The sequence below is a fragment of the Harpegnathos saltator genome, unplaced genomic scaffold, assembly GCF_003227715.2.
Source record: "Harpegnathos saltator strain DR-91 unplaced genomic scaffold, Hsal_v8.6 scaffold460, whole genome shotgun sequence".
Taxonomy (NCBI): Eukaryota; Metazoa; Arthropoda; class Insecta; order Hymenoptera; family Formicidae; genus Harpegnathos; species Harpegnathos saltator.
The window spans coordinates 474,568-497,160 of NW_020230273.1; the positions used below are offsets into that span (position 1 = coordinate 474,568).

General features: G+C 47.0%; 1 protein-coding gene across 3 annotated transcripts; it reads left to right on the forward strand.

The window, feature by feature from the left end:
• The first annotated feature begins 3,340 nt into the window (after positions 1-3,340).
• Positions 3,341-20,255, forward strand: LOC105185681 (uncharacterized). Of its 3 annotated transcripts, XM_025301968.1 has the most exons (9): positions 3,342-3,590; positions 3,686-3,988; positions 5,977-6,144; positions 8,373-8,557; positions 11,132-11,370; positions 11,832-12,110; positions 17,641-17,983; positions 18,805-19,093; positions 19,177-20,255. In XM_025301968.1, the coding sequence occupies exons 3-9, from the start codon at positions 5,983-5,985 to the stop codon at positions 19,399-19,401; spliced, it is 1,722 nt and encodes a 573-aa protein (XP_025157753.1). In that variant the 5' UTR covers positions 3,342-3,590; positions 3,686-3,988; positions 5,977-5,982; the 3' UTR covers positions 19,402-20,255. The 3 variants fall into 3 exon arrangements, with proteins under 3 accessions (XP_011143659.1, XP_025157753.1, XP_011143658.1); XM_011145357.3 differs by lacking the exon at positions 3,686-3,988 and having other exon boundaries at positions 3,341-3,590; XM_011145356.3 differs by lacking the exon at positions 3,342-3,590 and having other exon boundaries at positions 3,973-4,110.
• Positions 20,256-22,593: the final 2,338 nt, after the last annotated feature.

Genomic DNA, 22,593 nt, shown 5'->3' on the forward strand with positions numbered 1-22,593 from the left:
GCGACATCACTTCCCAACCAAGCTCCAATAATTTCGTGTGTGTTGCTAAAGATGTATGGGGCCTCGCATTGTCGTGGTGGAACACGATTCCTTTACGATTTGCCAATTCTGGCCTTTTCTCTTTGATTGCTTCCTCCAATTTCATAAGTTATTGGCAGTAAACATCTGAGTTGATCGTTTGGTTGCTTGGAAGCATCTCAAAATACACAACACCTTTGTAATCCCACTAAATTGACAGCATGATCTTTTCTTGATGCAATTCAGCTTTTAATACGGTCTGTGCCGGTTCATCATGCTTGGACCATGATTTTTTTTTATTAATGTTGTTGTAGACGATCCATTTTTCATCACCAGTGATAATTCGCTTCAAAAAAGGATCGATTGCATTACGTTTGAAATGCGTATCGCAAATATTGATCCGTTGTGTTAAGTGAATTTCTTTCAATTCGTGCGGAACCCAAATATCCAGCTTCTTAACGAGTCCAAGGCGTCTTATGTGATTTTCAATTGTTCTGTGTGACACATTTAACCTTTCTGCAATCTCTCGCACAGTTATTTGACGATTTGATTCAATTATGGCTTTCATTTTGTGTTCATCAACTTCAGAAGGTCGGCCAGAACGTTGGTCATCTTTAAGTGAAAAATCTTCAGAACGAAATTTTTTAAATCAATTCTGACACGTGCGTTCTGTTATTCAACTAACATCATAAACTTCACATATCTCTTTGTGAGCCTCAGCCGCTTTCTTGCCATTACGAAAATAAAAAAGTAAAATATGTCGAAAATGATCATTTTTGCACTCCATGTTAAAATTGACCGTAAACCAACAGTTGTAAACAAAATTACACGGAATTTGTTTCTATAGTAACCTAAGAGTGTCAACTACCAAATCTGAAAAGAAAAAAATTATAACATTGACAGAAGAATAACGACACAAACATAGCGCTATCTATTGGCGCAAACCGAAATTACTTTCTTGCCAACCCAATACTAACAGGAATAATGCAAATTAAATCACGTGATCTCGTACGATTGGCGAAATGTCAGGGCTAAAGGTGAGTCTTACCGTTTCTCGCACGTAGGTTTCTCTTACTAACAATTATCGGGCGAGCAGTTAACAGATTGACTTTTATTTGCGTACGCATACTGTCGACACAATGATTCGTGTCGAACTCTTGATTTGTTTACGCAGCAGCATTACTAATGAGACTTTCCTTGTACTATTTTTAAAATATTTTAAAATATTCAGTTTAAATATTCAATTTAATGATTCAGAGGACAAAATAGGTGGAAGCATTTTCCCTCAACATTTTATTACATCTTGCTCATGCATTCCATTTTTTTCTCTCCTCAATTTATATTCAAAGTCGCAGAATTCTCGCAGGAACTCCAGGATCCAATCCTACAATTTTGCATTACGTGACATCGTAACTTTCTATATCCTCCTCGTTGGTACCGTAATAGAAGAACTTCTCGACATTTAATCACGCTTAAGGAATTTCTCAGATTATGAGCTTGGCTGGTATTAACATCGCTCGCGTCGTAAGGTCAAAAAATGAGTTCCGCTCTGCGCGTATATCACTGTAAAACGACATCAATGTAAGCAATTTCATTGTTCGACAGAGGTATATTATTTCCGCTATTCCCACCAGTGGCTTCATCTTCCTCGGGGAAATGTATTGCGACAAGAAGCTTACCTCGTACCATCATTTATTTTAAGTGACGTTTATTTTATTACGGTACTTTTCCTTTCCATTCACGGTAAGCCGGTCTGAAATGATACAATTTTATTTGAATGGAAAAGCGTTTAGAAGCAACGATCTTCTCGATTTTAATCTCGGGGTGTAAGTTTCTATCGGATAGAGTTTCTAATTTCAGAAGAAACGCATTACATTCTACGAATTGCCAACAGCTGCTTCGTATGGACGTGTGCGAGTTTTATTATCGACGGTGCACTTTCCCTACGCTCAATGTTTCAACGTCGACGTGATTTCTTCCAGTTTCCTTTATCTTTTCCTGCGACACGGTCTCTCGAATAACCACGAAGATACACTTCATGTTATGTTTACGCAAACTCATTTTCATGAGTTTCAGAGCGTATTGTTTGAAAATCGCCACAAAAATCGTTTCCCGTCGTTACAAAAATTTTGAATAGACTTAATGACTCAACTTAGTGACGAGCACTGCAAAATGATACTGCGGAACGTCGAGGTTTTCATTTGGAGAGAATAAAGTTATCTCCTCGTAACAATTTCCTCTCTGTATTAGAATTGTCTATTTTACTTACAATAAATCGCTCATGACCTCTTTTAATAGAAAGGTCTCATTAACAGTAACCGTATGCCGAATACTTAATAAGAGTTAATGCTTGTTGAATTTCTTTACGGAACTAAAAATTACGCAGTCGATCTTGATAGAGATGTTATTATAAAAATATTTGAACAGTTTCCTGTAAATAGAGATATAATTACGAAAAGGAACATCTAACGTTTGTAGTATTTATAATTGTATTTATAATTATATGAGGTTTATTAATTAAAAATTTCCAGTTCAGTCGGATGATAAAGCAATATTTGCATCACAAAACCGTAAAAACACTTGCAAAATTGCGCCACAATATTTGTGAAACCGTTGGATACCGTCAGATGCTACGTCAGGTGCTGATCGTTTGAACATGATAATAACAATCATCGATGGTTCTCGGTTTTCTGATATAAATAAATTCTTATCGTCGTAGTCTACGAATTACCACGGGGCGACTAATTTACATAACTCATCGAACACTATTCGTCATACCTTGTGGAAGCATCCAGCATCCTGCATCCTAGCGCATTTACGGCGTCTATAATACACAGACGTGGAGGGGAGAAGCGGTCCCTGCTGCTTCCTTGGGTCCGCAGGAGATTTCGGGTGAGGGTGCAGCACGGTGAGAAAAGAAGGAAAGGTGCACGATGCAACATTACACCTCGAAAGACAAGAAGATATTAAGGCAAAGGTGAGCACACATCCTTTCTCCCTTTCTCTTCAAATCGAGTCAGACCGCTGTCCTGTACGATCGATGCAGTGAAGGCATAAAGACAAGCGGATAGGTGAAATACGAGCAACGGAGCTACATAGACACGGACAGGTAGATAATCCTTAGATGTTAGTGGAAAGAGCATGAGAAAGAGAGAAAGGAGCAAGGTGTAGTGAGACGAGGGGGAGGAAGAGGAGCCGAAGGGGGAGGGAGGAAATACCCGTTCCTCTCTCTTTCTTCTTCGGGGAGAGAGAAAGAGAGAGAGAGAGAGAGGGAGGAGAGAGAGAGAGAGAGAGAGAGAGAGAGAGAGAGAGAGAGAGAGACGAAAGGGGTCCGAGACACGAATTCAGGACGGAATCCGTCCGACACAGCGCCAGTTAGAAGCTGCCCTCTCTCTTTCTTTCTCCAAGCGCGGGACGCGTTACCGCCGACCGATCTCAGACCGATCTTCGACAAGGTGTGGCGGTCAGACAGAGCCCGTGGAAGGAGGAGCGAGAGAAAGGGCAGAGAAGATCGGAAGACGTCAGGAGCACCTTCGAGACAAGCGTGAGAGGTCGCTATAGAATCGCAAGACGTAAGAATCACTGATCATTACACCTTCTTTCCCTCCTTCCCACCCTCCCATCCTCCCTCGTTCTTTCATGTTGAGCAGTTTCATTCCTTCTCCAGACTCGTTGACGCGTCATATTTAACAGCATCGCAGTGGAATTCGTTGTCGATACGCCGAAATGACTTTCGGCGTGTCTCCGGCCGCGCGAGTGAGCGAGCCGAGTCAAGAGGGGCCTTGAAAAAAAGCCGATCTCTCGCCTCGCGAGCCAACGGGGCCCGCGGGGGCCCGCTGGCCCCCGTTCCATTCCGTTTCGTTCCGCCGTTCAGATCGGCGAGCGTCGCCCGGAAGAACGGAGCGGCCTTACGCGGCCAGTGCACGGAACGGTGGTCCCCGCAGCTGTCAGAAGAGTCCGCGAGTTACAGGTGTGCATATCGTGCTCGTGCGTGCGCGCGGTGCATGTGCGTGTGACGGGTGTGAGGCGCGCGTGTGTTTTATGCGCGAGGGACGAGGGGCCGTACGCGAATTTTGCTGTTTCTTCATCGAGGTAGCTGTAAAACGCGAGGCGAAGACCTCGGGATACACACACACAGACACACACACAGACACAACACGCACGCATACATATATATGTATATATACATATACACTTATATATACATATATATACATATATACACACACACCAAGCAAGTGGCAACGTACAATAGTGTAGGCATAGGGCCCCGGCATTTCCCCGCTGCAGGGACTGAGGCCTCGGTAGTAGGGCTACCAACATCGATCCTGATGAGTATCAATAGATCCTCGATGCTCTGAGAAAAACGCGCTCCGCCTTTCGAGACTCCACGCGATTGAAGTAACGGCGAGTTGCTCGGTGTTACGCGAATGCGCGAAGATGCTCTGATTGATCGCACTTTATATCTTTGAAAAATTACGAATTTGCGCTACTTTTCTCGCCTTCACACGGAGTGTGTTCTTCTTTTTTCTTTTTGAGACAATGTAAGCTGTTTGCGCGCAAATGCAAAACGAGATATTCAATATTCGACATGCACGCTCGCTGTAATAAGTGGAAATAGGACGTGCGCAGTACGTTCGAGTAGTGGATAAACGTTTTGCGTCAAAGTCAGACCGAAGAGAATCCAAGAAGAAAACTCGCACGCATCTCGAATACGAGGTGAAATTGAATCTGATCAAGTCTGCCGAGTCGGTGCTGCTAAACAAGAGGTGTCTCTCATCGATGTGAGAGAGAAAAATATATCGTGTGTAAAAGAATTCTCGTTTCACAAGAGAAGCGACGATGTAATAAATTGCAGCAATTGTCCGTTGAGATAGTCCGCATTAAATACCGGCGCGTTTTCTTTGATGATATATCTCATAAGGTGACATCCACATCGGTGCACTTTCATCTCGTAAAATATTTTTCTTATAAAGCACCGTCGTTAAAGGATCAGTGGGAAACCATTCGTTGCTAGATGGATAACGTGGAAACGGGTTTAAGCGTGAAAGTAATTGAGGAAGTGGATGAACCGACAGGCTGGCCGCGCTTCTCGTACGGTAGGCACGGTGGAAGACTCGCTCGCGGAAAATGGACGTTTTTCTCCGATCGATAGAGGCGGAGTATAGTTAGAGAAAAATTATATGCAGGAAATAGTATCCGTTTACGTTCCGCATACACACACACACACACACACACACACACTCGTAACATTATCCGCAGTTTCCGCTGTTTTGACTAAACACTTCCGCGAGCGCAAGCGTGCGCTCAAACACGTTCCGTGTTAACGCTCGCATCACTCAATAACCTTCGCTGTACAACTTCAAATTGTTACTTGTGTATCGTTATCTAGGTATGCGAAAGATGGCTAATCGAGACACTTGCCCTTGCAGGTTTTCATCGCTCAAGCAGCGATTACGATCGTACCTTTTCTCAGAGAAAGCCTTCGATGACGGAAAATTTTGTTGTCATAGTCGTTCTCTCAAAAGCGCTATGTTTGTTACACAAGTACACATATTAGAAACATATAGAATATATATAGAAACGCTCGCTTTACGTTATCCTTTTATCTCAAACATTACATCATCCTCGTTGTGTCTTCATCAGAAGATAAATTATGTAGTCACCACGTTTCATCACAATCCGTTTTGACGAAATGAGCGAATTTTAGGTAAATTGAGAACAAGGGTGCGACGAGAATTCTTATTTGCGTCACTTCTTATTTTCGACCGTAGGAGGCCGCTGAAAACGAAGTCGAGCGAATTATCAGCTAACTCATCTAACGAGTCCGTCAGAAACGTTAAATATTTCCGCGATAACGGGCGGTCAAAGTGTCCACCGTGTCCGTCGTTTCGCAATCCGTCTCCACGTGCCCTTAGCCGAGAGCGATGATGAAATTCCGTTTGTTTCCGTGAATAGTGAGTGATGGCCCTGCGCCTGAGGGGCAGCAAGGATGTCAAGAAAAGCTTCTATTACGTCTGGTACCTCGGCGCGAGAGAGGCCAAAGGGGTGGACGCGATGCCTAGTGCCATAGCCTACCTGCTGGAGCGGGAACGACTTCAAGAACCTTTCAAGGTCACACTGCAGGTGAGCGGTAACATCCTGAGAGAGAGAGAGAGAGAGAGAGAGAGAGAGAGAGAGAGAGAGAGAGAAGAGAGAGAGAGAGAGAGAGAGAGAGAGAGAGAGAGAGAGAGAGAGAGAGAGAGGTGTCCGGTTTTGGCAGCGCGCATCGAAAATCTCGGCGAAACGGATTAACCGACGACAATCCGCATGACCGTCCTCGCGCCGATGTAGTCTCGTGCTTTCCTTTCCTTTTGTTCGTATTGTCCCTGCCTATCCGCACATATGCCGGTGAAAGCACTCGCGAGATCGCATAAAAATCGCAAAATTACGACCTTAGCCGCGGGTCAGGTTCTCTTGGCTCGCTCGATTATCTTATTCCTCTCGGAACGATCCCTCGCGATTCCTGCGTGCGATCGATCGCGATAGAACGGGCGAGTTGCGACGCGACTTGACGACGCTTTAATGCGTAATTTGAGAACGTGGGAATTTTTGGTAATCGGCGGAGCTATAGAGAGAAATGTGTTAACCTCGATGGAACGCGCATTCGCGATAGGTTTTGCGGGGGAGGAGGAGAAGGTGGAGGAGAACGTTCTCACGCAGCGTGCGAGTCATCATGTAACACGTTTTGCTCGTCTCCGTTAAAGAATTTTCGGTTATCCTCGAGACTGTCGATTGAGACTGATGACGAAAAAGTGAGAAGAAAGAGTGAGGAACGTCTGTCTATATTCCTTAAAAAAGAGAAAGATACATTAATTGTTATACTTGCTTCGCGATAAGGAACATACGCGACGAAACCGTTTCCTTCAAGTAGGCGACTCTGCTCGCGTATGTGCGACATGATAAGTTCGCTCGTGAATAAATACATAATAATAAATTCACTGACCCGCGCTCGCGCGCGTGCGCGTGCGCGAGTCTCTCCCACGGAACGAGTGCGGAGCAAGGTACGCTTTTCTAGATGCCTTCGATACGGAAAAGAGAAAATAAACTGACTCGCCAAAACTGTTTCGCGACCGTTAAACCGGGCACGTGGCACGCGCTACCTCGTCGCATACCAAGTAGCATCTGAAAAAGGCAACGCTCGCTCGCTTCAAAATCGTACTTGTCGCCGGTAAGTAATGCAATAAATCTCGTTGAAGCGCAAGTCGGATCTAAACCGCGCAAAGAATGATTTAACATGGTAACGGTGTCAAATGAAGCGAGCGGTTTCGCGTAATTATGCAAATTTTTCACCTACACCGAATTAGAATTCGCCAGATGTCCGTGCTGTTAAAAGGAGATTATCACGTGTAAAACGATAACGGTCCGCGATAGGGGAGAGAGAGAGAGAGAGAGAGAAAGAGTGCGCGTGTGTGTTTATGCGTTTGAATAGAGTCCCGATTATATCGCGACCCCATTAACGTTCGCGTTTTTTATATCGCAAAAGTATCAAAAGTGCAAAAACATCAAGATCGATTATATCACGTCTGAGTGGGAGGAGCGAGAAGATCCTTTCTGGTTACTACTCGATTTCTGGTTACTATTCGGAAATCACGATTTAGCATTTAGTGGCGTCGTGCCGAAAAAGAGAGAAAACAACGCGTTACGAAACGCCCACCTAATTATTGTGTAAGTCTAATTGCCGCGCAGGAGAGTCCACGCGGGAGTCCGTAGGTAGAGCGGCGAGATATTCTCGCGAGCATTTCAGCAATTCGAATCGTCGCGATGATCGACAACGCGGTAATTAAGTGCTTTCGCGAAGTGGAACACATTGTGCCGGACAGAATCGCAGGCGGCACACGCCTTCTTGCGGCATATCTGCTCTCACGTGACTCTCTTTAAGTACAAGGACGAGCGCTCGCGCAGGATGGGACGCGATAAAGAACAACGCAATTAACTGAGCTAAAACTTTACGGCGGGAAACCTTGATTGTCTTATTAATAATGAATATGTCTCCGATACATCCGCCGTTCATATATTATACACGCGCGCACACGCGCGTCATAGACGCGCTCGGCGAGTGTTTTTCTATTAAATATTCAAGCAGCGAGGCCTTATTCCGGCGCACGGTGCGTATTCAATAGTGTGTGTGTGTGTCAACCTACATCCATTTAATATATCGCGTGCCACACATTCAAATGCCGCAACGCTTGTACGAAATGTATCGCGGCGTACTCTCTCGCGATTCACAGAGCGCAAACAAAGGCACGGTTTGCGCAAGGAGCGCGCACGCTTCGCAACCAGCGACGTGAACGGAGTGCTTTTATATTTGATAGGTGAGCAACAAAGGTCTGAAGATTATACAGACGGTTCACCCAGGTGGCTCCACGAGGTCGGCGGTGAAGCACTTGGTACCAGGCCACGCGGTGCTGGCAGCTGTGCAGCGGGAGGACATCGTGGCCGCGACTCTGCTCCTGCCGAATCCTGCCACCAACAATCCTGTGCACGTGCACGCGTACAGGTTGCTCCCCGCACGTTCTTTTATTCCGCAAGCTAGATCAAGCTAGATTGCTGGTAACAACTAATCCCTGTCGACTGTAGTCAGTCGTGATCGATTAACTCCACAATCGCAAATTTACGCGAAATTCAATTGACCTTCCGTAGTGCGCTTCCGGGTAACTTTGAAGTTACACGCTCGTATATTTCTCTTTTTCGAACAGCTCGAAGATGGAAACTCTCGTGACCGTCGCAATGGCAAGTAACGAATATAGATGAAATTATAAATTTCTTTACTTGCAGCTGCGATAGTCGCGAGCGAAGATCCTTGAATCCTTTGCAGATCGACGTTCTTACTTTTGCGTTATTTTGTCGATGTACAGCTATAAAGGAATTACAAATCTATATAAGCTAGCATCTCTCCGTCAATCTATCGACGAGTTTCGTTAGACTATCGCTGATGTAAAGACAGGACTATCTAATATTTTATCCACGTATTGAAATTACTCGTCTTCGAAGTTCATCATTCGAAGTTCAAATATTCTTTCTTCCCGTGTAAACATGAACATAATCTCGACTCGTTTCTAATTTATCTCGAGAAATTCTCGTTACACGGATAACGTGATAGAATATTTTTGAAGACATTAATAAGAAACGCGTTGAGACTCGACATAAATATTAATCGATTTCTCGTGTATGTACATAGTGAGTTTGTTCTTTCCGCGCAATCTTACATATTTATGCTTTCCATACACCTTTTATGAGATGCAGCATGAGAACGTAATAATGCAGTCACGTTGTTTATACATCGAGTCTGGCGTGAGGAATTCGCGGTTAAATAAAGGTCGTTCGGTTCATCGCCTTGATCTCACCACCGCAACGTTACAAGCCACAATTCATTCTCTAATTAACGACTTTCGTAATTCTAACGGATCGCTAATGATTTTCATAAGCATCCCGGCAATATTCGCACGTCACGCCGCCCGACCGCGTTGCATCGACTCGGAGCGAAACAAGCGGATTAGATATATTCAGAGCAACTTTGTCATTAAATTACAGATTATTGGGGCTATTAGTTCAACGATTTATCTTACAACGGCACGATAATTAATTACATACTTCTCGGGTAATCGGGTCCGAAGCTCGGAGGTCTCGGTCGAATTTCATTTCGCGATCGGGACTGAAAAGAGAACGCTCGACGCCGCACAGGGTATGTTTTTGGACAAAAATCGCTCGCTAGCGTAAAACTCAACCAATTTTAATGAATTTTTTTCCTTAAATACGGGGAAAAACTCCAGCAATAACGAACTATTGCGGAAAATTGGGTACTTATGAATTTAACCCGTAAGAAACGTATATAATCCATACGGGATAGACACTCATAAGCTTAAGGATCTTGTAACCCTAACATTTAGTTAGAAACTTCAATCCATAAAAATTCTGAAATCCTCGGACGTTAAACTCGAGAATTTCCTCATTTAATCCCAACTTACGACATCCTCTAACCCCAAAACCTTTCAACCTTCCAACTTTGAGTGCTCAAACCTTTGACCCTTATGTAGTAACATTCCAGTGGGATATTATTGTGGAATCGAATCCGCGAATGCATACTATGCCATCATGAGGTTTAGTTAGTGATTTGACTGCCTTTTGGTCCATTGTTACATTTCATCATTCATCCTAGAATGGTATCTTAAATACGAAAGTAATTTAAATTAATATACAATAAGTAATTTAGATTAATCAGCATGAAAATATAGGTAGACTTGGAAGAGTCTAAGGCTCTAGTATTGTAAACACTCGAAAATACTCGTTTTTTATAGATTAGGTTTATAAGTATCCAATTTTCCGTAGCACTTCGTTGTTGCTGCAGTTTTCCCCCGTATTTAAAAAAAAAATTCGTTAAAGTTATTTGATTTTTACGTCGGCAAGCCATTTTTTGTCCAAAAAACGTACACTGTACGCCGCTCCGTCGATCGGTCGGCACCGATTGTTTGAGCGAAGTACGAAGGTGCGCAATCTCCCTGGTATGCTCAATGAAAATCCCGTTAAAGAGCATTTCGTAGTACAGCTCGGGCAAATAACAATTATACTCCATGATGAGCTTCGTTAAGTATACTGACGACCTGAATGAGAGACAGGGAGAGAGAGAGAGAGAGAGAGAGAGAGAGAGAGAGAGAGAGCCGGTATTTTTCTCACTGGGAACACCGATCCTGCTTCTTATCGTGTGCTTACATCACGACTTAACACGATGCGCATTTTCCACGTGTTTTCCGCAAACAGGGCGACTTTAACCCACGCTAAGATTACCTCTTGTCGTACACACAGGTGTTCTAATATCATGGTCTCTTAATACGACGATGGTTTATTTCCGTGTAGAATTCCGTGGATCGTTGTGAAACAGTCGATTTAGCTGTGCGTGCGATGCAACCTCTCAAAAGGCAAAGGAATTTCAATTTGCTCGTTTACTACGGGTAAAAGGCCAATGAGAGACCGGATTCGATTTATGTCTTAATTTATTGTTCCCTCGCTTTGATGACTCAAGGGATCAGGCAGAACTTTCGGTTCACCCCCGTCCTTTGCTTCTTGGCCGTTTTAGATGTGATTCGGTCGAGACCGCCGAATTGTTGGGCGGCCAGTTGAAAGCGCTGGCGTCACACGCCGACAATTTGGCCAGGGTCACGACGGGCGAAGGCAGGATCCGCAACAATCTAGGCAGCGACGGCCGCAGCACCAGAGAATCCGAGTCCTCCGAAGGCAGCGGTGAGCTCAGACACGATCCGGTCCAAACCACGACCATTTACGAGTCTCTGGCCGCCGAGTTGCGGGCGAAATTAGGTGAATGTCTTCTTTTGCATTTCGTTTGATATTTCGCCGTTGCACGAGGTATGCGAAAAATATATGGGATATATTTTTCAGAAATGTCAAACGACATTATGCATACCGTGCGCGGTAAGATCAGACGAATATTTTGTCGCATACGTGAGAAATAAAATAACCAGGACAGGAGTAAAACGAGAACAAACCCTGTGGATTGAATCAGAATCGATCGAATTCAACGACGGAAATTTAACCAAGGGATTAGATGAGATTCGAGAATTAATTCCAGTCAAAATTGCTGAAAGGTCTGGAGGGGCACATGTCGCTTTGTTGGCGTAGGAAAAAAGAAAAAAAAAAAAACGGGCGCAACTCGGTGATTTTAATCGGCCGGAAAGAATGAGCGCGAGACAGCGTATCCACGCGCGTCATACGAATACGTGTCAAGGCGACGCAGATACGAGCAGGCAGTCATGTTTCAGGCAGAGGTAATTCCGGCGATAACGACGTCGGGCCGATATTATTGCCGCCGCGTGACTACGACACCGTGCACAGACACCGCGGCAACCTGGCCGGGATTGAGTTCAGACGCTGCCTCAATCAGACGATCGTGGGTGGTAGCACGGCCGTCGACAGGGGTGGCACGAGAAGCGCAGCCAGCAGCGGAATAGGATCCGACAGCGCGGCGACACCACCGCCCTACCAGACTCACCACCCTCTCGGCCCGAGACCGTCCAGACCGTCCAGAGACTCATCTTCCGGTGAGTGATTTCCGTCACGACAGAACCCTTCTATCCGGCTGTCGTGTCCGATTAGTTGATAAGCCAGACCAAACGATGTCACTCTCGACACCTAGAATGATATCTGAGGAACCATTGACGTCAGAGAAAACGGTTAAGAAGGATAGCAAAATTTAGAAAATAAAATCAAAATTTTCGGTCCCAAAGATTCCCAAATCGTTCTTCGAATTATAACAAACGATTCTCTTCGTTCTATAAATTAATATTTTATTACGCGGATTATTAAGAGAAATTATCGGGCATTCTTAAGTTTCGTAGAGATCACTCGAGATGACTCTACACATCTTCGCTTTCGTATGCCTTTCCTCGGTCAGTTGTCGATCCGAACTCTCGATTGTGGTGCAATTTTCTAAACAAACTTGTCGTCCCTAACGAGCTGGAACTCGCGCCGGCGCTGAGAGGGACGTGGGCGAAGAACAGGTATTGGCAAACAAATCGTTGTAATCGCAGAGTATTGAGGGACAAGTTTCGCGGCTCGGCCGTTACGTCAAGTTACTATGCAACACCCCATTTCAAGCAAGAAAGCCACGCAGAGCGCGCATAATATTGACTACGAGCGTGACAATTGCGGCGCCAGCGAGTGTGAAACTCGCCGCGAGTATTACATTCGCGCCGCGTAGAAATTCCGCGTTATTGGCCAATATCTCCGAGAGCATCGTTGCGTAGGCATTACATGGTCGCGAAAATAGGTTTTCAGGACGTAAACACAAACTACCGCGAAACTGGGTATTCCGTTGCAATACGTACGTTCTTACTTGGCATACTTGATGAGAAAATCGCGCTGTGTCATGCGTACATACGTATCTTCCTCCTTCTCTCTCTGCTCAGACTGCGGTGGAGATTAAAACTGACGCGAAAACATCGCCTACGTCACGAGGTATATTTATGTATATTTATGTCAGAGTTGAACATTCCGCTCGGTGTTTGCGTCGCCAAGATCGACCTGTAAATCGCGCGTCGTAAAATGCCGAAAGTCGACGATGTAGAAGTGAGGTCGACCGCGGGAGGACGATCGGGAACCAACATAAATATGCTATTTGATGGAACGAAGGCTCCGCTTCCGAAAGCTGCGCGACATTCTTGCGTAATTGACACCGCTAATTCACGCTAATTGCAGAGTTTTGCACGCTAATTGGAAAGTTTTTAGAATTATCTCGCGGCGATATTGGGACTGGACGCATCATTACACCGCATAACGCAAGCCGAAGCTGGGCGCCGCACGACGAAAGTGAAAGTCCTCGCTTCTTCTTTTCGCGATTCGTCGCAGGAAACGATCGCGCATCCAATAATCATTTGTTTCGACGCGAGGAGAACTACCGCGATCGGTGAAATCGGTTCTTTTCGTTTAAGCGTGGAAATAATTACGAGAGGGTCGTTTCTTCGCAGCTATAAAGAGCCATATGTGCGTGGCGTCAACAGAACGAATAACATAATGGCATATTTGTCTGGCCTCTCGTGGCCATCGGGAAGCGAGAGAGAGAGAGAGAGAGAGAGAGAGAGAGAGAGAGAGAGAGAGAGAGAGAGAGAGAGAGAGAGAGAGAGAGCCGACTCATAAACTTCACGCTCTCCCTCGGGATGATTTACGCACGTGTCGAGAATAAACAGCTCTTAAATAAACATTTTCGCCAATCTCTAAAGATTTCCCGAGCCTCACTCGCCGTGAAAATGCGCGGATACGCGAAAACGGCACCTCGCTCTCGCGAAATTCGTATCGTCGCCGGGCACGGTAGCGACAAAAATTTCGGCGCTTTCTACTCGTGGGACAAGTGCCCACGTGTGCCGACTCGAATCTTATCGGCTGTCGTAGAAAACTGGGCAGTGGCGAACCGTGCGACCTCGTAACCTAGTTGCCAGTAGCTACGAAAAATCGCCTCGCGCGTCCGTCGCGCGTCTTTAAGCGCGCTCGCTTTTTTTCCCTCCTTTTTATCGAGCCGTCATATTGAATGCAGAATTCAGCGGCCGGATTCCGCCGCAGAACGTGCGCGCGCGCGCGCGCGCGTCCCGTTTGACAATAAAATCGTCCACTTTCACCTCGGCCAACCCCGAAATCCTCACATCGGCGAGATGCCTTCACGCACCGCGTGTCGTCGCGAGGAAAACGTGCGAAATCGCGTCTCCGAACGTGGAAAGTCGATCACCGGGCGTGGCAGCAACGAAAATGCGTGCAGGAGAGTCGGTGGTGGCGCAGAAAAATTCTGCATCGCCGGATCAACGCTGAGCGCACGCGTGTGCACTCGTGCGTTTTCCTCGCATTTAATAATTCCCGTCTGCTGTTTAGACTTTTCTGCCGACCCGGTCCAAGTTTTCCTTTTCTCTTTTCTTTTCTTTTTCTTTTCTCGCGGTTATCCGTGCTCCGGTATGATTATCGACCACAAACCGTGATTGCCGCCGCCCCACGAGGGACATCGTCTCCTCCGCAACGAAAGCTCACGATCTGATCAAGAGAGAGAGAGAGAGAGAGAGAGAGATTTACCTGCTTGGCGATACACTTTTCAGCCATCTCGCGAGAACGAGGACGCAATGGTAGGGACAGGGTATCCGCGGCCTAGCGCGGTAAATGCTTTATTACCGCGAAAGAAGAAGAAGGCATCCTACTTGCCTTATCTTGCTTTTGTGCCAAGCGACGCGCGATCCGACGCGGAGATCTTACAATTGCGGCGATGCGCGGCATTAGGTATGCGCGGGATGCGCGTACACCGCGATATCCTCCGAGAGCCCCTGGTGGTGCTCGCATTCGTCTTCTGGGCCGTGCCTTCTTCTCTCGCGAGAAACGTGTTTTTAACGGACGACTGACCCATATACTGTCGGTGAATAAATTTCGAGATGAAGGAGAGGAGGGAAAAAAGAAGAAAGGAAGAAGGAAAGAAAGAAAGATCCGGTACTCTTGGTCGTGCCATGTACTGGTAGATATATTCGGCTCTGTCGTACGCGAGAATGAGAAAGAGAGAGAAAGGAGGAGGGCGAAGAGAGAGAGAGAGAGAGAGGGAGGGGGGGAGGAGAGAGAGAGAGAGAGAGAGAGAGAGAGAGAGATTGTATTGAGCACCTGTTACAGTGGAAGGAATACCGTTAGGACGTCGTGTCAGCGACAGGTACCACGGCTTATGGGTGTACGTATCTCGGCTGGCTCCAGGGCCTCTATGCATGGCCGCAAAAAGCAGCCGGTGGCCGATTTGCTTGGAAAGAAGACGCGCCGTGGCGAGATTAAACAACCGGGCTCAGCGCGTGAGCTCAGCGACAGCTTCGCGACGGACTTGGCGAGTACTCGGAATCGATCGAGCGTATTCCAGCTACCACCCGGAAGCTGATCCCTGCTCTGTGAAGCAGCAACACAATAGGCAGCAGGTCGTGATCGCCAGGCGATGTCTTGAAATTGAATGTGTCATTGGCGCGATCGGCCGGCGCTCGGGGTCGCCGAGTGCCATTACCTCGATACTGTCGATCGGCACGCCGTCGTTGACAAGTAGGGCGCAGAAGTTCGTGAGAATTCACGGTGAGCCTTATTACTCGTGCGGTCGGAGGTGCATCAACGACGACGAGTCGGCTGTCATCATAATCGTCGGGCACGAGCGGCGGGATGGGGCGGGAAGATTTGGTTTGTGTCAACTGACGGCGCACGCGATGGAGGGTTTCACCGAGCGGGAGACGCTCGTCGAGGTCCAATTATATTTTCGACCGCGTGCGAGAACAATCAGCCGCTTGTCATCGCGAACATAACCGAATTACCCCGACGGATTTCTCTCAGCGTCGTCTCTCACCTAGGAACGATGTCTCGCGAATCTTAGCCCAGTTACGATACTCTCATTCATAAGTATTGTGACGATGGTCTGAGATAATCGGCTAATGATTATCGGAGCTTTCTCTTTGCGCGCTTCGCTTTGTGCGGGGGAAAGAAAGAGTATTCTTCCAGCTGCGGAACGAGAGAGACTTGTTCATAAGCGACGATGTTCAGTAATTATCAACGGCCAATGATTATCGGAGCTTTCTCTCTGCGCGTCACTTTTGGTCGGAGAAAAAAAATCATCCCAGCCGCGAGAGCGAGCGAGCGAGCGAGCGAGCGAGAGAGAGAGAGAGAGAGAGAGAGAGAGAGAGAGAGAGAGAGAGAGAGAGAGAGAGAGAGAGATGCATCTTTTCCGTCACGTTCACGCTCTTGAATTTTGGCATTCTCACACTACCGTGCGAATGGCGGCCGATTCCGCCAGAAATGCTCGCGGTGTAAAGAGAGATGACACACTTAGTGCGCCTATCGCGCACGCACGCGTCGCCTCACACGCATGACGTAGCTGTATATTCCGCGCGAGAGAGACTGTTCTAACGCAGCGCGCTGAGACTTCAGCCGGAGATTAGATCTATCGGCTTATCGCTTCGTAGTGGCTCTAATCAATTACGCGGTCGTCGATGCTTTATTGCGCGCGAGTGTAAGATCTCAACGGGATATACCGCGCCGTTATGCCGCCTGTCGACAGCGGAGTCGAAAAGCGTGAAAACGAAACGGACAGTCGGATCGCGTCGTCGTCCGCGAGTCGTCTCCGAAATTATTGCACCGACCCGCTCGAAATCAAACGTCAAGCGAACGTCGAACGAGCGATCGGAACGCCCGCGCGACCTCTCGACACGCTGCATCGCCCGCGACGCGACGCATTGAAATTTCGCGACGACCAATAGGGGATCCCGCACGCGATTGACTTCACCCGACGATTCTTACCTAATACAGTAACGGCACTCCGCCTCTCCGTTTTACGGCGGGTCGTTGCGCAAAGAGCCTCTCTTGAAGGCGCGTTTCCACGCGCGCGGCCGAGAGAACAGAGGCCGTGAGCGCGCCCCGTGTCGTCGCTGTTACGGCGACGGATAATGACAGTCATACCGATGATGATGAGACCCTGCCACCATGACGACGACGACGACGACGACGACGACGACGACGACGATGATGACGACGAGGACGAGGACGACGGGGACGACGACGCGGGCACTTGTAAATTCGTGCGTGAGTCGACCTCGTGGGAGGCCACATGTACGGAATAAAGTTCCGCATTCTCGGCCCACAGCCCGAGGCACCTCTCAGACTCCTCTTCCTCCTTCTCCTCCTCCTCCTCCTCCTCCTTCTCCTCCACGTGTCTCCTCGAATCTCATCTGTGCCCTCCCCCCTCCTTCACCTCCACTGCCCCGTAGCCCGCTACCGCTCTTTAAATCTTCCTGACCTCATCGAGATGCCAGATTCCGCGAGAATTACGCCGACCGATTTACCGCGGGTCGCCCGGAGTGGGGAAATGCTCGGCGGAATTTGTCACGTACGGTGCAGGAGGAACGTAGTACTCGTGGAGGATAGTCTGGATCGCGCAAGTGTCAATGCGCAATTAAGCGAGCGACGATTAATTAACTCGCGATAGGCTTCTCACGCGCGGTACATTTCTCTTTGTTTTGTTCTATTTTTGTAAGATTTAGCGTGCCAGGGGTTGCGATAAGATCTGTAATTCGACAACGATCTTTCCAGATGACGACTGGGGCGCGCCAAACGAAGAGAATGATTATCTGCCGGAAGTGGAAACGGCCGCGTCGAGCTTGACGTTGCCGCGGCTACCGCGGAGCCCGGAAAGACTGGCCAGCCAGGTGAACAGGGGAGTCTCGCCGAACTGCAACAGGAACCGAAGAGCGGCAGAATTCAGACAGCGATCGCCGAGTCCTCAATACCAGCCCAGAGTCAATCCCAGCGAGGTGACCAGTCCTAGAGAGAGGTTCCAAGATGCTAAGGAAATGTTTAGGGCCATGGAGAGGGAGGCCATCGCCAGACCCGTTCTCTCCAGGCAACGAGACGCCGAGCATCATCCTGTTCACAGGTGATTGCTGGGGTCGATGATTTTGTCGCGACGACGCGACTGTCGCCGACGTAGCGTGATCGATGTGCACGGTGTGTGCTGGGCGCCGTGTCGAAGAGACAACTCACGACTTTCGAATATTCCATAAAAAACGGCTGAGAGAGCTCCCGTTGAAGCGCGCGAAATGAAAATCGAAGCACCGCGGCGAAGAGCTTATCTTCCGCTGCAAAAAAAAAAAGGAAAAGAGGAAATTCGACCAGCGAGTTTGTAGTTCGTAAAACACTCAGCGGGTGCATGGGACAGCTCGTGCACGGGCCGATCGTGAGTAAAAGTCGGAATGCGTTGTCGTTGTATCGGTGCAGAGATCCAAACACGACGCCGACTGTTTCGTCGTCGCGCGTTTCGTTTTGCACGTATACGGCTGTGCGCAGCTTTCCACGTTCGAAACGGGTTTAGAGAGATAACGAACAATTTCACCGATCAAACGCATTCCTACGAGAGGATTTATAAGGGTACGGATCGATGCGTGTTCGGTCGATGGAAATTGCAGTTAGCGTCGGTACCACATTTCCACATTCCGTGAAGCTTTTAACAGGAAATCTCTCTTTCTCTTTCAAAAGTGTAAAGCGCGGCTCGTATTTAGTCGGTCGGATCTTATTTTTCTAAAGAAAGGAACCGTCTGAAGGACATCTCGCAGTTCCGATAAATCTGTCAGATGATTGACAAGGCGATAATTGGGAAATATTGTGTTCTTTAAGTTAGTCTGTTAAAAGTTAGTCACCTCACCGAGGTGCTGAACATAATTTGTCACTAACTCATCAAGTTATAATGTTACCTGACAGGGTCGAATCAGCCAGACAAGTTCACGACGACCGATCCGGTCGCCAGTATCCGGCGAGTATGAACTCCGTGTCCTCGCACGAGCACGTGATGAGACGAAATCAGGCGGACGCGCTGGACCGCGAGAATGGCGTGTCATACAAGGGCAGACCGCGACCAAGGACTCATCATTACGCGATTGAACGTCCGCCCGAGACGGAAACTTCGAGGCCACGACCGAAAAGCTTCTACGAGGACTTGTCAACGGCTAGGGATTTCAGAGATCAGAGGAACCCCGTTGATCAAAGAGAAGTAAGCGACACCGTTTACGAATTGCACTGTCAGGCAATCGTATTCGCATTCATCACGCCTTGCGCGTTCGCTCATTGTCACAGATGCGAGACTTTCGCGAGCAGCGCACGCAGCACTCGCGGGAACTCCGCGACAAATTACGAACGAGGAGCACGACCTACCAGGAACTGTCGGAGCACGAGAGATACCCTGGACTCGATCGTGAAAGTGCCAGACCAGCGTTGGAAATGGCCCCGGCGCTCGGTAGATATCGCTACAGTTACGCCGAGCCGCCGAGATTGGGTCTAGCAGCGCTCCATCCTTACTGATGGATTAGCCCCGTTAATTAATGAATTATTTAATTAACCGACATTATCGCATCGTTATCACGCATTATTCGTATCACGCCTTGATCAGTTCAGTGTGTTCAGTGTGTTTGCGAGCGACGGGACGAGACCCTCGACTCTGCCGTCGTCGTAAAACGCAGGATGAAGGAAAAACGAAGGAAGGCAAAAACAAGGATCGCGATATGTGAGAGCTTTCGTTTCTCGAATTTGGACCGCCAGCACGAAAGAGTTACTTTTTTCTTTTCTCTTCCCAACATTGGCGCAAATCGTATCGATAATAATTATTGCAGAATACGAATTTTTTTTGATAATCTCGCGTACGCCTAATCACAGATGTTGCGTGACGTTTTCTTCATTCCCCTGCCCTCTCCCTCACTGAACAGTCAATGCCACAATCGGAGATTGTGTATGTACGTAACGACAGTAAATTAGCTTGTATATGTATTATCACTTTTGAGATGAATACAATTATGTACCGTTTTATGTATCATTTGTTGTCAAAGTACGAACGCAGGATGTCGTTGCTAAGATGATTCCGCGCGGGAACGACCTGTAACACGCGCGATCCCGAGTGCATACTGTATTGTTATTCGTCGGATGCCACACTAACAACAGTAATAACAACAATAACAATAATATTGATATAATAACGATATCAATAATAATCGTAACAACAAGTTTTCATATCTTTTTTCTTATTTTCCTCCATTGTTCGACTAAAGTCGCTGGAAGCATGGAAGCTGGAAATCCCCTTTAAACGTACAGCAGTTTATACGGCCGTAAGCGTGCTTAAAGAACATATTATATCCATCGATGTACTGAGACGATTTTCATTCCACAATTCATAGAATATACATATTGTCATGTTATCCATCTACTGCATCCGCCTCTTTCCTCTTCTTGGAAGAAAGAGCAGAGTATCTGTTGTCTTATCACGAGAATTTAATAATTAGGGTGTCTAATTATTAATTAAATTTAGTCATTGGGATGTCTAATTATTAATTAAATTTAATCATTAGGGTGTCTAATTATTAATTAAATTTATTAATTGAGATGTCTAATTATCAGATAAGACGCGATATATGGTATAATTTCTAAAGATTCGTAAAGCTCTCTTCTGCGCGATGTAAAGATGGAAGAACAATTAAAATTTTTCTCTCGTTGCGTAACTTTGTGTGTTAGGACACACAGAATAATACATCTCTCGATTTCCAGTTGCATAAGAGGGATATTTATTTTACGAGACAGCTCGTTTACAATACCTCGTCAGCCTATGTTTAATTTATTCCGCAGCCATATCGTCGGCAACGTTGGCGGAACGTTACGTAAAGAGGTTATTCAGTTGTGGTAACATGAATTCGGCGAATCCTGCGCGGGCGCTTGCGCACAGGATGTGCGTGCGAGGTAAAAATCGGACCAGCAAGGAACAATTTCTCCGGCTTCCAGGAAGATGGTACCCTCGGGCTATGTTATATGTCGTCGAAGCTTATACCTCGCATGTAACGGACACATCATGTTTCGCAGTTTATCGAACAATATGCTCGGGCGAAAAAGAAGCACATCGAAATTTTTTGCACGGTAGAAATGCGCGGGAAGATAACTGGTGCGCACTCAGCGTTCCTACTTCTCGCAGAGATAAATTGGCAGTTTTTACGTAGCCTCGAAAGCTTATCGCGTAATGAGAAGCGTCTTTTATTCGGCCGGCTCGCTGTAAACCGGTTAGTACGATAAATTATTTTCACAGTTAACGAAGCAGGAAGTTGACCACTATGCACTATTTCAATATTTACGGTTCCTCCGTGAGTAATAAATGAGTAGAAATTTCTCCCGCACCGGTTTAGAAGATAAATAGATCTTTCCTCATGTTTAATCAGATTTTCACGATCTGTGTCTTTCGTCTCCATCCACGATTATTTTACTGAAGTCTATCGGAATAATCATCGTATCGCATATTGTCGTGGGTGAATTTTACCGACGATATATCGAATAGTACAGGCTCCGTCGTTTATTATTAGAGTACGCTCATCAATTTTACCGCGCTTAGCAGTGATGAATCGATCCATTTCCAACGCATTTTCCATACGCGCTCGTGCAGCCGTAACAACTTGCGGTACGTTGTTACCCGTAAAAAATGTGTAACAACGAAGTGATAGCTGGGAATGTGGCTGTGTGTCGGCTTTCAGTGTTCGCGTTAAGAGGAGAAATGCAGTGCGAGGCGGCTTTGCGCAAGAAGAAATTGATATATGTACCTCGTGGTTTACGAAGGAAAGTGCAACAGGCGCATTAGCGTAATTTCGTGAAAGTCTTTTCGCCTGGGACATAACTCCGCACGCATTTCGATATTTCCAACTTATACGTGCCCATGCCCTCTCCCCGCTGTTCGTTACAATTCACTCCGCACACGATCGTCGTGCAGCTTGTAGCTGCAGCAGCAGCTACACGCAACTTCTCGCCACGGAAATGTTCCCAAGAAGTTTCGTATACCGCAATCACCCTCGGCCTCAGTCTCGCAAGACTGCAGCCGAGATTAAGACGCGTGGAATTGTCGCTGCGTCGTTTTTCCCGCTGATGAGCTTCGCAATCGCGCGGAACATTGCTCCATCCTTGGAGAGCAGGGCACATATACCGGGTGGCCGGGTTACCGTTGCCTAAGCTGAAAACAGTACTGGACGAGTTCTCTCTAGTGTAATAAAGTAATTCGCACGACGCTTAATGCGATGTAATTCAAGAGTCAACGATTATACCGTTGCGTTAAAAGGCTCTCCGCTTGTGATTTCTCAGAGACACAACTGTGTCGCGTCGTTCGAATGCAAAAGTAGCGAACGATAGTCTCTCCCCAGCCTCAGGCTCATTAAACGAGCGTATTCGTGTTAACGGGGAACGGTATCGTCATTATCATCATCATCATCATCATCATCATCATTATCATTATCATATTAGTCTGTAGTATCCGAACAAAAAGAAGTTCGACAAGAGCGCAACGTTTCTCGTGCTCGAGATGCGCGATCCATCGATTCGCAGATGGCACCGCGCGCGTGTCGGTATGTGCGTGTAAGCGCAGTACGGATAAACAGGCTCCCCTTCTCCGGCAAAGGGATTCAGTGCTTCGAACCTGCTTGCTTCTCTCGATGGCAGTGACCTGTTATAGGGGTCTCACGCGCCCCAGGGCCTTTA

Excerpts from the sequence above, each read along its gene's own strand:
- LOC105185681 (XM_011145357.3), top strand. The coding sequence starts at position 5,983 with ATGGCCCTGCGCCTGAGGGGCAGCAAGGATGTCAAGAAAAGCTTCTAT. Across the intron at positions 11,371-11,831 it reads CGAGTTGCGGGCGAAATTAG|GCAGAGGTAATTCCGGCGAT; the intron begins GTGAATGTCTTC and ends GTCATGTTTCAG. Across the intron at positions 12,111-17,640 it reads GTCCAGAGACTCATCTTCCG|ATGACGACTGGGGCGCGCCA; the intron begins GTGAGTGATTTC and ends CGATCTTTCCAG.